Here is an 18434-nt window from a genome sequence, read left to right on the forward strand (position 1 = left end):
GAATAAATGACACCTTTGGGAACAAAGCAGAGCAAGTCTGTTCTCTTGTGTAAGCCAATGTCAGCTTATTTGCTCCTAATTCTATAGTACGAGAAAAGCCACAAGTGCTACATGCTCTGATCCAGTGACACAAACCCCCCTCCTCATATCCAAACCAGAACAGTCTGACACGCAAGGAGTGAGGTCCTTGCAGCAGTCAAGGTAAATGAAGCAGCAACAGAACTCTACAGTCAAAATCTTTAAGTGGTAATAGGGAAGGATGAATCCAAATCAGCCTTCTAATTATTTTCTCTTTAACTTGACTATTTAAGTCATTACCTAACTTACACAGTATAATGCACTGAAAATTTTTATTATAGAATAGACTTGGTTTGCTGCATTACTGTTCCTTCACCAAAAAACTGAGGCAAGAGAACCATGGCTTTTTCCCCATGTAGATAAAATAATGATGCCATGTTATTATATCCCCATGTAGATATAATAGTGATGCCTACTAAAAAGTGCACGTTATTCCTCAGAATTATTAGCATACATGTGACTCAGAAACTACAAAAAATTACAAATAAAATTGATCCTGCTTCCATTGCCAGGATGTGCCTCGTGCTGTCAGCAATGAGAGATGAATGATCCCTCCTAACACTTCTGGGGGTTAACTGTCTCGTAACTAACACAGACTGGTGTGGTCACAGCCCTAGCCCAAGGATCTGATCCAATACACCCTGAAGCCTGGCTGTCACCTTTCACAGGCTTTGGGCCCAGGAACACCCCGTGGAGAACCCCTGCTGCCCCAGCTCGGTGCCAGCGGGGTGCTGCAGTGAACTCAGGGTGATGGGACTGCACTTCAGGGAGCCTTCTACAACAGGAGAGTGATGAGGACTCAGGTCTTGTTTCTCTCTGTTGAATTGATTGCCTGTGCAGGGAGATTGATGCAGAAATCAATTCACTCATGCCAGCTGGTTTCTCTCTATCTGCAGTGGTGGAAAGTTGATTGGGATATTAGTTTCCTTCAGCTGATGTGCCTTCCATATGTAAGATGCTGACCCCAGTGAAGCTGAACAAACCAATACAGCAGCTAGAAAGATTAAATTAACTCATCCATAGGAAGGAAGGTAGAGGAACTAAGAGACAGTAAGAAGACAAAGGCAAAAAAACAACTCTGCTAAAGCGAACAGCTTGGTTTTTCTAGATAAACTCAACTAATATAGAATTGTTTAGCAAAAAATGAACAGGAAGAACAGTAAGAAACAGCAGTGTGGAATTCAATTAAATATAATTATTTATAATTAAAATATAATTCTTGTGATATTACCTGTTTCTGTTTACTTTTCACCATTTTGTAGGCTCCTGAACCTCTTCTTTTCCATTACTGTTAACATTCCACTAACTATGAGACCAATCAAAGCCAAGAATCCTTCCATAACATGTGAAATTTAAGTCAATGAAATGGTGTTGCTTTACCCTAGCTGAGAAATACAATCACGGTTTGGGTTCCTATGGAGTCTATAGACAGACCACTATAATTGAATGCTTTTACTGATGTCCTTCAATACAATATTAAAAATGGAAAGAGAGTACTTAGAAATCTTTATTTAAAGATCATGAACTATTTGTAAATAAGAATGAGCTAGACTTTCAAAATTCACCTTCAGTACTTCTTAAAATCTAAAAAACTTGATCGTGCCTGTTTAATAAGCTTTTAAGCACCTTAAGAGAAAGAGATTCATTTTCATTTCAAAAGAATCACGAATTTTTACTGAACAAAAAACTTAGCTTAACTATGCCACGCAAACTTGGAACAAACAAGCAGAATTTCTTGTAAGTATCAAAACAACTTCATTATACAGCACACCACAAGATCAGCTGTTTTAAAGTCAAATGCCAAGACATCAAAGGCATATTTTTCATACATGGAAAGGGTAAGACACTTGAATACTCCCAGGTAAACTTTCATAAATTAAAAATGAGACTCACTTGTTGATAAGAACATATACTGTATTGGTTATGCACCAAAAGAATAATGACTTGAATTTAAAATTAATCCTTGCTCAGATGAGATTGTCCAGTTAATGAACATTTATTCAATTTTAAATAACCAAGGAAAACGTTCAGGATACTTTGTGCTTTTTCCATATGACGATACCATCATCCACACTTCTAAAAAGATGCTTTAATAAATTCCATGTAAACAACAAGACATCTAAACTGCTTTTGCCGTCCACCTTTCTTTCCAGAAACAACATTCACTCCAGAGAAATAGTGCCCTTTAAAGTTCCCAAATTGATAAGAAACTTACAGTAGAAAAAAAAAACTAATTAAATTATGCATTGAGAGATCTACTTGTTAGTTTATATAGTTTGTCTGAACTTAAATACTATTTAAATCAATATAGTAAGAAATGGTTTTGAAATTCCAAAATGTAGATACAGATCCACAAAATTTAAATCACGCAGAGAATATACCCCAAAATTTGAACTCATTTAGGTTTGTGGAAAGGATGATGTAATCAATAGAAATCCAGTACTGGAAGTACATAAGCTCATCCTTCCTCTTATTTTCACATTTATAAACAAGGTGTGTTTCTTGCACCTAAAAAGCTTTTACAGTTACCCCTGAGCCACAAATTGCTGTTGGCCAGAAAAGCTGTGTGGTGAAGGATCACAAAATATTCATCCGAGTCTGATGCTCTTCCCTAGATATCCACAGGTCTAGCCTAGCACAGACATTCTTATGTTCTTCTCAGAAGTCATTCCCATAAGACTGTATCAATTTCATGTTAGATAAAAGCACTCTAAATCTGTTCATCTTCTTTCAGTCCATGAACTGTAGTGACTACACAGCAAGTGCACTTGCATCAGAGAAATAAGCTGTGCCAGAAACCAAGACCTTGCACTTTTCTGCTTTTGACTCCCATGTTTTCAGGGCTCAGCTAAAGCCACAGAGCTCAGATATGTGAACCACAAAGTTTCGCTCCTATGATAGCTTCAAACGCATTTGCTGTCTCTACTTTCCTTAGTTTGCATTTGTTTTCAAAAGGAGCTTCATTCATTTAAATCCCTGCAATAAGTAACAGCTTGTAAATATTTAATTTCATCTAAAGGAAAAAGAATTCATTGTCTACCAGTTGTAAAAAGTAATAATGAGGCACACTTGGCAAAGTCACATCTCAGAATGACATCACCCAAATATCAGTGACATGCACTAATATCTGAACTTAATCCAGACAGTAAAATCCACAGTAATAGACATTTCAGAAGTTGTGTTTTGCTCACAATATCTCATTTATACATTAAATCTAACTGAATAGATTATGATTATTTTTCAGTTAAACCTAGACGAGCAGCAGAGTCATCCCAGTGATAGGTAGTATACAAATTCCTATTAGATGGCATATGCAGATCACAGAACTGGAAGTGGAATTTTGAGTCTTTCATTTATAATTATGATTATTTAAACTCACATGGAAGCTTGACACAGAAGAACTGTATTTCACTTTATGTCCCCAGTCCAAATAACCCCAGGTAAGTTTAAGAGATCACTCCACAGTTTTTGATTTGGGGCATGAGATGAAATACACTTCTCCTGGACCAGGCTCAATTGAGATGATGATATTTTAGGGACAGTTGTTTTTTTAAACATCTGCTATTGCCATCCTCTAGAGCTACAGATACTGCCACAAACACAAGGTTTCCTTAAGTAATGCCACGCATTGTGCCCAGCTTGCAGACAACATGTGACCAAGTGTGAACATCTATTTTCACTGGAATGGCAACTCCCAAACTGATGACATGTCAGTGTCATTACTAATCATGTCTTTGAAGGTCTTTTTTTCCAGATGGAATAGGGAAGATGATGCTATTTAAGCCCTCAGGGGTTAGAAAGGTGATTTAATACAGAGACGGAAATGAAGGCAGAATAACAAAGGAGGCACATAGAGAAAAGAAAGGGAGAAGGAATGAGACATACAAAAAAGCAGACAGAAAAGTAACAGAAACAAAGGATAGCTGCAGAAGTTGCCTAAAGGGAAGCAGAGTTTCTCACTGAGTGATAGTGACTGTGACAATCAGGTTCACTTAATAAATACAAGTCTATTTAGTAGCTACAAAAAATAAAAAGCTTGCATATTTTTCTGCAAACCACGCACATACAAGAGGCTGTGGATCAAAGACTATGAACTCTATATAATTTCCTGGCACGCAGTCTGTGCCTAAATGTGAATTTCAGTGCTCTCATCTCAATGGGCTTGACTTCTGAGCTACCGACCCCTGTGAAACATCATGCTGGACTGAGTCCTGCTCCCTCAGGGAGCCTCAATATACTTCACAAAGTACAGTAATGCAACAACCAGACTTGCTGGCAGTTTCCGCAAACAAGATAAAGATTATATCCTTCTGTAGCCTTACATTCCCATCTTCAGGAAGAGTCTCTTCACAGGCACGAACATTAGAGCCAAGATGTAATCCCTCACAATAATATGAACATTGATTCAAACAGGAAGTGGAGGCTCTTCTTTTCATGCAGCTCCAGTGTTCATAAAGCATCTCTTGCCTCAGGAGCACACACAAAAGCAGCCTGAACATTCCTGCGTGCTTACAGACTGATCAAGCCGAACCAAGTCCACCCGCTGATGAAGAAATTTGCCTTTTATTCAGTTCTTAAGTTTTAGCAGTTCATGCCAGTTTAGGAAGTGGCTTTTCTGCAGTTAGCAAACTTACAAAAAAATGTTTGTATTGATAACGTTCCAGCTAACAACCCAGTTCTCACATGGATTATATATGGTAGCCTGATATCAGTCACCTCCCTCTTCTCCCGCAAGGATTTTTAAATCAAGAAATGGAACACGGGGCACAGGGTGCTTATACAATAAATTCTAAAAACTCTCTCAGGGTTCTTCAGGAGCAATGAGATTATTAAAAAGAATACCAAGGTTCAAAGCCTTCTAAATGTAGCCCACTTTATAAAAAAACATCTGGTTTAAAGCAGTTGGAAGAGGAGGAAGGAAGGAAGGAAAAGAAGATCTTGTTAGTGGCCTCCAGTGCTCTGCACAGTAGCCCTTGAGAGATGCTGCATGAAGATGAACATGTGTATTTCATTATGAACTGAAAATGTGTTCGCTGAGCTACATCTTACAATTTTTAAGCAGAGGTGCCTGATTCAGCCTATGTGCAGGGAACGTGTTCCTTCTGCATCTTCCTTCACAGAAGCTGGTAGGAGCCAACCTAATCCCTGAATCACAACGTGGGTTTCACAGAGCTATAGAAGTGCTGTTTGGCTGAAGTGCAACAGACTTTCTTGCTTCTCTTCTTTACAGCAGTTTTAGACAGTGTTTAGTAATAATATCTGTGACCCAAGAGAAATTTAGAGCGTTGACAGTGGGCTGCTTGCTTCAAAAGTATGGACACTTTTGCTCCATCTACACATCCTCTTCCCGCCTGCATGTGCTCAGCAGCACCTCGGTGGGTGTCACATACAAGAGAGGAAAAAAGAAATTCTGGGCTCTTTCATATTTGTTTCTCCTATCAGGCTGGGAAACTTCAAAAAGAACAGGATCAGATCTCAGCTGACTCTGCCGGTATTGGCCTCCCTCATCTGGGGGTAAAAAGAAGCTCAGAACCACCAATAGTAACAGCTTCCCAATTCTCTACCCCGAACAGCAGCACAGCCAAGGGCAACCAGGGAGTTCACTGTCAGTCCTGTGTAGTCTGTCACTGGTGCTCTGGACACAGCTCTCACTCTGAAGCCACCCTACTCCCAACGTAGATGTTTTGCATAGTTTCTGCTCAGCTTGTACTTCTCACTCAGGGCAAAGAACATGTTTCGAGACTGCTCTCAAGGCAGCTGAGACCTTTTGACATGCTTGCCATTATGCAGTTGGGTAACAGGCAGGGAAACAAAGGAAACCACTGATTAAAAGCCAAACAAATTAGCAAAATAAGAAATGACCCTCTAAATCAAAAGCTGCAACTCTGATGAAGTCCTAGTGCATGGGGGGGGCATTTGAGCCTGGGAGAAGAGAGCTTTTTCTATGCTCTAAGCACATGAAATACTACAATACTGCACACTGCAAAGTCACATGCATAGCAATTAAACTTGTGTGGGTTACAAGACTAAAATGTGAGAGGTCAGGAGGAATGATGTTCACATAGTGCATTCACAGAGCAGTGTGTAACAACCAAATCTGATGTGAACCCTTACCAGTCTCAACAGAGCCCACAAACTGCTCAGGAAGAGCACAGAGGGATCACTCTCAAAACCAGCTGGGTACTTAGAAGTTTATTAATACCAACCTGCCATAATGGGTTTTCTTTAGTTAAGAATCATCGAGATTAGAGCCTGTAAGTACAAACACACAAACACATAAATGCATAGCAGATCCTAATAATCTGATTTTGACTTCCTTTCCCACCTCAGTGCAGGTTGAGGTGAGGTGAGCAAAAAAGCATTAGTATTTCTGTGCCATCCAATTCCATGTGTTTACAGGTGTCCAGCATCTACATCTGCTGCTACACATCTCCCTGGAATTCACCTCATGAACTCTGTAACAGGCTGATTGTTGGAGCACTGTATATGTGCACTACCTCCATTTGGGTCCCCATTGACATGTGGTGGTAATTGACAGGTAAAGACCTTATGCACCCAGAGAGTAATCCACCTGTTCCTGGCACATGCTGCTTTTGTTTTATTTCTGTTTTTATGCTTCATCCATGGAGCCCCTCAAAAACCATGCACAAAATAGAGCTGCCCATACAAAAGTAGTTCACGAGTTCCCTCAGGGTAATACTCATCTCTACCTGTGTTAACACTGATGCCTACGTAGGCTGAACACCCAAAACAATACCTCAGAGCACAGAACAAGAACTTAGAGAAGTGTTCTGCTTTCCATAAATGGTAAGGTTTAACAAGTACTGCTGGAGATTTAGATGCCTTAGACTCATGGTATCCTTCTGCCACCTAACACAGGAAAAATATCTTATTGTACTTAAACCCTTGAGGATTTTATGGTAACCTACTATCCCTGATACAATTGTGTTTTCAATGAAGAAATAACTATTTCTTCAGAATCAGTCATATTTACCAATGTGAAACACTGTGAAACAGTGCCTAAAGCTCAAAGAGTGATTCCAACATATTCCTCTCACCTTCCAGCTCCATTCCCTTGGGCATCTGTCTTGCAGTGACAATTGCTGGTGGAGGGAAGCATGGGAATGCATATCCATAAACAGGCTCTTTTTCAATACCTGAGAAAAGCAACGTTTCTCTACTGTACCTCGCTTAGGGAGGCCAAGCTACACCCTGCTAAAAATAACAGATGGAACAGCTCAATTCTCAGTCCTCATCATTTTTACTGGTATTACAGAGGACCTAAATGCCACCAACTCAGAGCAGAACCCCAGTACACATCCTTGCTCATGGACATGTAGGGGGAAGAGTGCTCTTTCCCTGTGGCACTTTCAGTCTGGGGACCAGAGAAGATACAGTAACAGTGACAAAAACTGTGTTTTCACAGAGTGTAGCTTGCCATCTGCTAAAACTGAACACACTGGTCAGTGAACACGTGCCCACTGCTCCACAGGAGTAAGGACACGTCACAGGGGTTGGAGCTGCAAATACGCTTCTGTGACACTTCATGCAGCTTTACTGTGTCCCCAGTGATCTTATGAAAACCATGAAAGAAACACAGTTCATAAGGCAAATGGGGAAAAGAAAACATTAAATACATCTACTTCATCTACTAGAACTTTTAATGATATTACTGCACAGAAACCACCAAAATTAGCTTTTTTGCTAATGACCAAATTATTATGGTGTTGTTATGACTTATCTTTAAAAAAAGAAAAACTATTTACTGTTCTGTGGGTCTTCTTTTTAGAAAACATAGATAATCACGAGGATATTGGAGGGAGATTAGATTAGAAGGATGCCAGAAATGAACAATAATCTCTGTGTCTAAGTACATTTCTAAAAATGTGCCAGTCAGATACCCAGTGGACAGGTACTATGTAGGTACTGTCTTATCCAGCTGGTGGAATTAAAGAGCTAGCAAAAGTGAGCTATAAGGGAAAATTTATAAGGTCAAAATAAATATTATTCAGAGAAATAATTACTAGTCTACAAGATCTACAAAGATACGAAATGAACAAACACTGAGAAAGAAGCACAGTTATTTTTATTATACCGCTAAACAAAAGCACAAAATATCATATTAAATACAGGTTAAGTTTCACTGATACTGGTTTTAGTCACATAATCTTAAGTCTGTTCAATGATTTTGAAGTGCTAGAGGCTAGGCATTTAAATTAAACTGGACTACACATTAAAAGGAGCCCTGATCAAAACAAACATCAGAACAAGAAGAGAAGTTTGCATGACCTGTGAGAGCCTTTTCTTCTCTAATTCCTAGGCTGTAGTGTGAAATAGTCAAAGGAACAAAGGAACCACAGCTGTGATTTTCTATGATCCTGCCTCTTTTAGGTGTTATAACCATGGTGATAACCATTACTTTAATATTGAAGTGCTCAGCTTCTTTAAAGCAACAGCCACCCTAAGAGATAGGAAAGCACTGTTATTTTCACCTTGCAGGTGGGAAACTGCAAAATCACCTGTGTTAGGGAAGTGGTATTTCAGAGGATACTGGTGAGGTAACTGGCAAAGTTCTTCAGCACTCTTGTTCAGCTTCAATTTAATCCAACAGCTGTTCCTTTGGAACCCTATGCTCTGCCTCTGGCCAAGCCTCAAATTTCCCCAGGGTATCCCCGTGAACACCACACTCTGCCTCAGAGCCCGCAGATGTGGTGAGGGGGCTGCACGGACCATCCCCATCTCTGCCAAGGGTGGCATCCATGCTCTCATCCCGCAAGAGAGCAGTGCCTCAACATCTCTCCTCTTCCACAACAGCCTCACCCAGGGCTGACAAAACCAAGAGGATCCAAAGGCACGGCACTTCCACCAAAGTCAGCGAGTCCAGCAGATGTGCAGCACACAGCTACAGCACCGAGCATTTCACAGCCCACAGGGGCAACTCCCTGTGAAACACAGCTCCTCACAGAAGGGGACACTGCCCTCCTCACCCTTCCACAACAGCAATGGGGCTACAGTGCTCACCCAGCAGAAGGATCTAATTCCTACTTCTGCATCAAGAGTTGAAATACACATTTCCTGCCAGAGCAGAGACTCACAACCCTTACTGCTGAAACTGCTTCACTTTTTCTTGGTGCAATTGCAGATCTACTGACTCTGGACAAAAGAGACAGAAAAACATAAACATACCTACATATATACACACAGAGTGGGCATGTTTCTAAGCACTTGATTAACTCTCAACTCAGAGGGGAAATTTCTGGCTCTGGCCCCATGACTCCTTATGTATGAATATGTCAATCATTAGAAAAAAAAAATACTTAAACAGCTGTTGGAGCAGCCCATGGACTGAAATGTAGAATTTTATGCAACCTCTGTCAGAGTACATCCTTTAAGCATACAAATCTGTTTCTCAGGGGTGTAAATGCAGGTAAAACTGTCATTATAAAATCTTTAGAGCTGCATCTGCATTTTTGCATTGGGGTTGTGCAACAGCCACCACAACAGAGTCTTAACCCATAACTGAAACTCCAACAGCAATGTCACAGCAAGGAAGGACGAAATAGCTACAGCACCAACAACCTCCACATATTTGGATCTATGTCCAAAAAGTCCTGTGTTTCATCACAGTTAGTCAGCTAGGCCCCTCTCCAATAGGCTGAGACAGATGACATATGCTCTCAGAAGTCAACTCATCCAAGCTTTCTTAAGCATGGCTGTTAAGATTGTCAAGGATCAATCCAGGAACCATCCCCATCTCCCTCCTACTGCAGAAGTCCAAGCTTAGGCTTCATGGCTGAATCATAAGAGTTACAGAATGGTTTGGGTTGGAAGGGACCTTAAAGATCACCTAGTTCCAACCTCTCACCATGGGCAGAAACACCTCCCACTAGACCAGGTTCCTCAGAGCCCCATCTGGCCTGGCCTTGAACACTTCCAGGCATGGGGCATCCACAAGTTCTCTGGACAACCTGTGCCAGTGTCTCACCATCTTTGCAGTGGAGAATTCCTTCCTTATATCCTATAATGAAGTAAGGCACAGCAAAGGATTCCATCCATTATTTCTTTCAAAGTTGTGTTGTCATTGGTGATTTGTTAGAGTTTTAAATTATTATTACTGGGGCCTGGGGTTGGGGTTGGGAATGTTTGGTAAAGAATGTGAGTCTCTGAGAATAAAAATGCTGAAGGAATGTTGCAGGTCATCAAGTTTCATCCTGAGCTACAGTGAGCAGTCATATACTGGAGACTACTTTCAACCTATACTTTCATCTTTTGCTTAAATGAAATTGTGTTTTCAGGAACTAGAAGGACCCCACCTGCATTGTGGTGCAGATTCTCTCCCCTTTATGAGAACAACCTTTGGTCTTAACTGGTAGGACCATAAAATATTTTATTTGGACATGCAAAGGGCTTGGCACAAAAGCTTCTGTATCTGGGCAGTTTTATGTTTTAAATTCATAAAGTGGTACACACCTTAAAGAGCTTCCCATTTTAGCAGAACAGTTACTGTTTTTCTGAAAAGCTCATAATTTTCCCCTTCTGTTCTTTCAAAAAAAATCTACTAGTCTATTCAATTTTAATAAAATCAAAAGGGAAGTCCTCATTTCTTTCTCTGAAGACCTGTATCAGTAGATTCCTACGACCATCAAGCTTGGGAAGTACACATTATGTTCCCACGGTGATATGTGAGCTGCTATCCACAGCCTAAACACACACCTGTAATGATTGTTATTAAGCCAGATTTGGCTTATCATTCACATGCAATAAATACATTGGCAGTATCAGAGAGAATTTCAGTCTGGTGTCTCTCTTTAGTGTTCATTGCTGAATTTCCCTCCTAGATTTAAACTGAGCTTATCCCAATGTCGGCACAGCAGTACTTCCAGGAGCCTGCTCCTAAGCAAACCAGGTAACACCAGTTAAACGAGCAAACCAGGTAAAACCACGTATGGCTGCAGGTGTGGAGGGCTGTGCGTGGAGGAGGACTTTGAAGCATGTTTGAAACACACATTTACTAATTAAACTATGTATCAATTTTAAGTGTCTACTTAGGGGTTGAGAAGAGGCGCTCTCTCTTTCCTTTAGCAGCTGGAATTTGCTGAATTGTGGAGAGAGCTCAGCAGGCAGTGACATGACTAGTACGCTGTATGGTTGGTAGAGAGAGAAAACGGGGGCTAGTAGAAGCAAATAAATGAAGTAAGCCATAAACTTTGTACCATGAAAAAAAAAAGAAAAAGGAAACATTCAACTCCTGAGTTACTTCAGTCAGATTAATATCATTCTGCTTTCCATGTGGGACTCTGCTGTTCCATTCAAATATGATTATTGGGTTTAGTTTCTGTTTGTTTTTATAATCACACTATCATCTCAAGGAATTTTAAGAAAAACCCTCCCTATGGGAAATCTGCCTTTCACTTTGCAATATATGTGCCATTTATCAAAGGTCTGAGCCGTCAGGATTTTTGACCTCATGTTCCCTTTAGTTTCATAAAGTGTAGTCTGGTTACTCTGCAGAAACAGCACCAAAACCTTACCACAAATGGACTTTTGCCCAGTTTGAATAGATAATTACATTTACTATTACAGGTACTGCTACAGTAATATTGAAGTCAATGCTTTTTATAGATTCCCTCAGCACAGTTTATTGCAAACTGAACAAAACACAAAACCAATTAAATAAAACATCTACCAGAAGAATACATTTAGTGATCACTGGGCTCTACAAATGCTGAAACTGTATCCCAAAGAGTTATAGTTTTTAAATTAAACACAGTATCTGTATATCAAATACAGAAAAATCTGGATCAGTTAAAGATTTTGTGTGTAGCAACTTCTGTAGATGTGCAATAAACCTTCCTTTCTGGTAAGATGCTGCTAAATATTTAAGTCTGGAAAAAAATGTGTGCATATTTCTGTTTATTTTCTGTAACTAAGACCTACATGTTTATGACAGATCATGACATCAACTTAGGACAAATAAGCACCTGCACAGACTTACTTAATATTTTGACTACAAGCAAAAAAAGGAAATACTGTGACCATGAGAGTGCAGACTTGGAAGCAGCTGGTCCAAGTTCTGTTCACAACACTTTAGCAGTCTGCAAACTGCATGAAGAGCAGCCCATGAATCAAAATCAGTTTTGAATATGAGTCTCATTCTCCTCATATTTCTGCTTTGGCTTTGATTTTAATTTTTTTTTTAAATCAGCAGGTATTAATGCGGAATGGGAATTCTCCAGGAGGCTCAAAAAGAACATAGTTTTGCAAAGAAAGTTGTTTGCCTAGCACAAAAAAGCTCCTGGGATGACTATAAGGCCTCTTCTAAGGAGAAGCAGTGTTTTTAAAAGCTGTCATGAATTGATTATTTTTCCCCAAATCAGACAGGGTCGCATATTTTTAGTAAATCTGAGAACATACATATTCAGTTTAACACAGAAAGAGCTATTATTTTAGCACATTACCTGTATATATTCCAATGCACACCCCTATGTTATTTATCAATTACACAGATGTCAATTATTGGCCCTTCCCACAGTAAATGGTGTGCTGCACCACCCACCTGTTATGTCTTCAGTTTATGATATTTTAAGACTGGAAAGGAAATTAGTTCCATTTGCCTGAGCTTTTGTTAGAAAGTAAGAGTGCACAACAGATTTCTGTGGGCAGAGGGGACAGAAAGCAGAAATACTAATTGCTAGAATTCACTAACCAAATACACTCTTGCTGTTACAAGTACTGGCTTTGTAAGACTTGCCTCACTAGTGATGGCTTTGACTATACACCCCACTGCCAAGAAAGGTCGGGGACAGACTCCTCGTTCATGGAATCTATAAATAATTATGAAAGTACAAAATAAAATAATGAGGACACAAAACAGGAAGCATTTTGCATACCTCCCCGTTCAGCTCTCTCTTGACAAGGCAAGGAAGTGTACCATGATCTTCCCAGTGATCCAAGCTCACTTTACAATCAGTGCAACCATGTCCTCTGCTGTGCTACCAAAGCCACCATTTCTCTAATTCACAAAACTAACAGCATTACATGAGGATAATAAAGTACACATCAGACTTCTACAGCACAGAAAAGAAAGGGAAGGAGACAGGATCAATTTAATTTATAGCCTCCCTAGTTTCTTTCAAGACATCTCATGCAACCAAAAATCTCATGCTTCTATTATTGCAGCACAGGAGGATTTACACGACGTAAATTATTTTTTCAAAGCTCCATATGCACATCAACCTAAGCTCAATCCCTTCCAAATTTATTTATTTGCCCTTGGTCCATACACATGAGTACTCCATGGTAGCACTTTCAATGAACTATTCATGCAGGTGAACATGCCTCGGACAAGCAGCTGCCCCCTCTGCTTTTATGGTTATTTGTCTCTTCATCATGGAGCTCAAAGGAATAATCCTACTGCATATTTCTTCTTCATTTATTTTACTAGGTGAGGTGTTTAAGAGGATATATGGTCATCTGGAGCTCATCACTGTCAAATTTTCAGCCACACAGCTGTAAAGGGTAAAGTAACTAGTTTAGCTCCTTGGTTTACAAAGTGCTGAGTACCTCCAATGAGGTGCCAAACGTGCGTGGTGACACTTTAAGATTGCTGAGTGCCTCCTGAGGTTCACAGGACCTGATCCAAAGCCCCACTGTTAGGAATGACAGCCCTCCCCTCGACTGCAATGCGCCTGGGACAGAACAGCACTCCATGGCTCACGCCTGTGCCTCCAAGGCAAGGAGAGACTTACCATAGATTTAAGAACACAGGATAAGGTGCCAGGTTTGAGAAGCACTGGATCTTAGCATTCCTACCTCCAAACACTTAACCCAGGGTAATACAAATAAAAACATACATATCTACTTAAACAAACAGAAATTCGAGACTACCTTATATACGTTTGGGATCAGGTGCTGATTTTCAATTGTTTTAATCTCACAAACAAACATGCTCATCCTGCTTCCTTTGGGCTTACAAGAAAAGAAGGTGAAAAAAAAGCTGACAGTCATACTGTAAAACATCCAGTGCAAAGACTGGCTGCTTTCATTCGGGTTAAGACAGCAAAAAGTCTTTCATTACCACGTCAATTGTTCAAATACAGTCCCGCTTGACAGTAATAACTTGATGGCAGGCAGAGTAAGCAACATAATTTCTAAGTAACTCTGCAAAAGTATTTTTTATTAAGTGTATAAATACTGTAGAAAAAGTCTGCAGGCATTCATGATTAGTGCATCATCCTGCAATACTGAATTAGTAGAGAGCAACTAGGCAAACAAAAACCGAACTACATTGCAGCAAAGACTGTAACCACTTTCATTTATTCTGACAGTTGCCATTTATCTTTGCTTTTGAAGAGGCTACGTGGTAGTATTCTAGTAAGTGAGCTGTAGCATACTGTGAAAAAATAATAACATTTTAGCAATACAAGCCCTCGCTGCAGCATCTGTTATTAAATCTTTGCAGAGGCGAGGAGAGACTGCTAGTCATAACTGTGGATTAGCAACGTTCTACTATATTCATTTTAGAGTGCAGAGTGCTTTGCATGAAAGCTGTTACTTGCCTTTTATGTCAAAAAATGAACTTATGCCAACTTTTTAATACTGAATTCTTCAAAGAAGTAGTTCTAACAGTCTGCAAGCACTGTCCGCAAAAAAAGGCAGCAGTCTAATAGCAGAGAAATGGAGGAAGGGCAGCACCAGAATAGCTGATGCTGCTGATTTGCAACTCTCTCTTTTCACAGAAAATGACCATCATCTTGCACTTCCTTCCCGAGTAAATCAAAAACTGCCTTTGAAAGTGTCAAGCTTTATGATGCTGACTTCAACTCTGACACCTGATTATACAAGAGCGTTAACATAAGCGCTCAGTATGCTCCAGGGAATCACAGCATCCTCATCAGTGGAGCCTTAGCAGCTCCACATCCTGGCTGACTCGCTAGCAAAACAGGCAAAAAACAGGACTTGAGGTCCTAGAGAAAGGATGATAATTCACATACTTATGAGAAGTACAACACACGCACTCTGAACTGAGCCAAGTTTAAGTAAACTTTATGCTAAATTCACAAAGTTTAAGCAGAGTCGGAGCTTAGCTGAACTGTAGGGAAAACACTCAGGAGCTTTCCAGAAACACTAAAATCCTTCAGGACAAAGTTGATCTTGAGCCTTCATAACGATATTTTCCTGACTAAGAAGTTACACAGACAGTGCAAGGTGCTGTGTAATATTTACCCATGACGACCACTGTTATGATATAGTGTTTCAGTGAAGGATAAATCAAAAGCAGCAAATCCCTAAAACTACCCGTGCGAATACACACCCATTAATGGATCAATACATAAAGAAATGAAGACTAGCTGAAATTGAAAATGAGTTAAAAAATTACTAGGGGCGCTCACCGTGAGAGTTGCCGTCTAAATTAGATAAGTAATAAAGGCAAGACACACTTTTAACTGTGAAAAGTTGTGAACACTGACGCTCTAATGCAATTTCACTGGTTCCAGCGCATGATTTTTATCCACCGATGGGGCTGTAAAAGCCCCCTCGGAGAGCTGCTGCTATTCTGGAGCTTTGCGGGACGCCCCTCCGCCCCCGCGGCGCTCGGCGGGGCCGTACCGCTCACCCGCCCCTGCCGCTCACATCCACACTAAGCCCGGAGCTGCGTTTTATTTCATTTTCGGTTTGTTTCGGGTTTTTCTTTCCCCGGCGCTTGCGAAGACAGAGCGCGGCGCGGGGGAGATTACACAGAGATGACTGAATCGCGGTGAATCGATTAAGCCTCGACAATTTAATCTGGGACTTCATGCGGGGCTGGAGGAGATAATCCCCGCGCCGCAGTTCGCTCCTTTACCCGGAGACCCTGCCACAGCCCCGGGGGCACTCCGACCGCACACGGACACCGTTTCGCCTCTCCGGGGCTAAGCCGCCCTCCTCGTCCTCCTCGTCCTCCTCCCCCTCGCAGTGCGGCGCACATCGCGCACCCGGCCCCTGTGCGAGATGCGCGCTCGCAAACTTTCCAAACTTCTGGGGAAGTGGCGGGGGATGCGCGGGGCCGGCCCGACCACGGCGGCGCTTCGCCTCCCGGCGGCACCTCACCGGCCGCAGCCCCCCGAGCGCTGCCCGAGGGATCCCCGCGCCCCGGGCCGGGCAGCGGGCGGCAGGAGCACCGCGCCCCGGTCGCACCGAGCCCGGCGGAGCGCGGGCTGCGCACCGCAAGTTGGGGAAGCAAAGCAACGGCAAGGGCAGGGACCCCACAGCCCGCCCGCGCTGCCCCTCGCACTCACGCTGCTGTTCTCGCCCGTCCAGTGCACCATCGCCTGGTTGTGAGACGCGTCCCCTTTCAGCACGAAGGAGGTGCTGATGAGGGAGACCTGCTCCCGGCCGGCCGCCGAGGATGCTCTCCTGGAGCGGCCGCTCCCCGCCGCCTCCCTGCCGCCCGGCTGCGGCTCGGGCGGGCTGCGCGCCCCGCGGGTCAGGGCTGCGGGGCGCGGGTGGCCGCAGGGCTCCGCGCAGCGCGGCGCGGCGGCGGCGCCCAGCAGCGGCGGCAGCAGCAGCAGCAGCAGCAGCGGCGGCAGCCGGGCAGCCCCGCGCGGAGCGGCGGCGGCGGACACGCGTGGCCCGCCGTGCGCCATGGTGGCTCTCCGGCGTGGTAGTGACAGGCGGGGAGGTGGCGGGGAGGGAGGGAGACACCGCGGCGGAGGGCGGGGGCGGGGGAGGGCTGTAACCGGAGCGGGGCTCGGCGGCAGCGCCGTGCGCGGGGCTGCGCGCCCAGCCGGGGCGGCGCCGCCATCTGCTGGTCCGCGCCGAAACGCCGGGCGGGCTCCGGCACACACGGACACGGGCACGGGCATCGCGCCCCGCGGGAGCCGCGGCGGAGACGGGTCTCCCGGCGGCGGCAGAACCCGCCGCTTGCGAAGTTTCACGCAGAGCTCCGGGGAGAGGCTTTCCGAGAGCGCCCGAACGAGACCCTGGCAGCCCCTCGGGGCGGGTGCGCTGCAGGGCGAGGGGGCGCTGGGGGCGAGCACCCACCGCTGCCCCTTTGGACACGTGCGATGGCCCTGGTTTGGCCGTCGCTCCCATGAGGCTGCAGTGAAAAGATCGGAAGGGGTCTGTGGTCAGCAGAGGGGAACCGAGGAACAAATGAAGCAGGTGCAAAAATACGATTCATGTGATTAAAACAAGAAGCGCTTTCGTGGGGAAAAGGACCCTGTCCGTCCTTCTGCCCCTCAGCTCCTGGGAGGCACCAGGCTCGTCACGTGCGTTGTCCGGAGCCAATTGCTAATCCAGTGTTACCCACCGTGGGGACATGAGGCTTGTAATTTGGGATTGATCCATAGCAGCATGAGGAAATGCTCACGGCAGAGGGGCAATGACTGGGGCTGTGCAGCATAACTCAAAACTGACAGGTGAAGCAGTGGAAGAAGATTTAGGTATCACAGACTGAGTGCTCTTCCTGCTTCACTGCAGCGTGCCGTGTAACTGTGAATAAATTGGGGCTTGTGAAGCAGTTTGCCTCATATGTGAAGACGGCACAAGTTAGAATCCCAGAATAACTGAGGTTGGCAGGGACCTCTGGAGGACTCCTTGTCCAACCTGCTGCACAGTCCAGGGCCAACTCCGAAACTGAATCTAACTTCACAGTAAAATAAAGTTGCTCAGACCTGTGTCAGAAAAAACAAGTTTGAAAGACCACTGAGGAAAGTACTGACTCCAGGTACAGGCACCTAACAGAAGAGATCCGGGCTGGGTAAAACCAAGGTGAGTAAAGTTAATAAACCAGCTTTAGTTGTAATCTGCCTTTACCCTAATGGCCTAGAAAATTAGGATTACAAAGGCTTTTCTAGGAAGATTAATAGAAAAAATAGTATCCACTGGTTTAACTGTACCATTACAGGCCTGGGATGACTACCACAATGACCTAAAGTGACCTGGTCATCCCAAAGTAATGTAAAAATTACTTTCAGCAAGCTATATGATTTCATATTAGCTGTACACCTTCAGTGCTAGGAGACCTATGGTAACCTGTCCCGTTATTACTGTAATGGCTCAAACTAGAAGGCAGTTTCAAATTCAGAATGACTCTCCATTTCAAAAGAAATACAGAATAGAAGTTAAAATATTTTTTTTTAAATCCTGTGTGCTTTTTCTGCAGCTCTCAATGAAGAGTGAAGAACTTTCACAGTTCCTAGCACAGCCCCATAGTCTCAAAACAGCTAAAGGAACTAAAAGAAGAAATTGCCCCTTCTCTGTGAATCTCCAGCTGCAAGTTTTGGAGATTCTGCCCCAAATACCATGCCAGCAGGAGCTTGGGCAGCAGCAGGAACTTGGGTGGGCAGCACCACGTGGCCCAGGTCATCAGAAGT

At 43.2% G+C, this 18434-nt stretch overlaps 1 protein-coding gene across 1 annotated transcript in view; it reads right to left on the reverse strand.

Annotated features, from left to right (window-relative positions):
• SORCS2 (sortilin related VPS10 domain containing receptor 2) overlaps positions 1–16861 on the reverse strand; it is a 559300-nt gene extending 542439 nt beyond the window's left edge. The window contains 3 exon segments of the mRNA XM_027686434.1: positions 16356–16751; positions 16753–16803; positions 16805–16861. Coding sequence (XP_027542235.1) covers positions 16356–16751; positions 16753–16803; positions 16805–16861 — 504 coding nt within the window.
• Positions 16862–18434: the final 1573 nt, after the last annotated feature.

This window comes from Neopelma chrysocephalum, unplaced genomic scaffold, assembly GCF_003984885.1.
Source record: "Neopelma chrysocephalum unplaced genomic scaffold, ASM398488v2 Primary Assembly neopelma1_71, whole genome shotgun sequence".
In the NCBI taxonomy this organism is placed as follows: domain Eukaryota; kingdom Metazoa; phylum Chordata; class Aves; order Passeriformes; family Pipridae; genus Neopelma; species Neopelma chrysocephalum.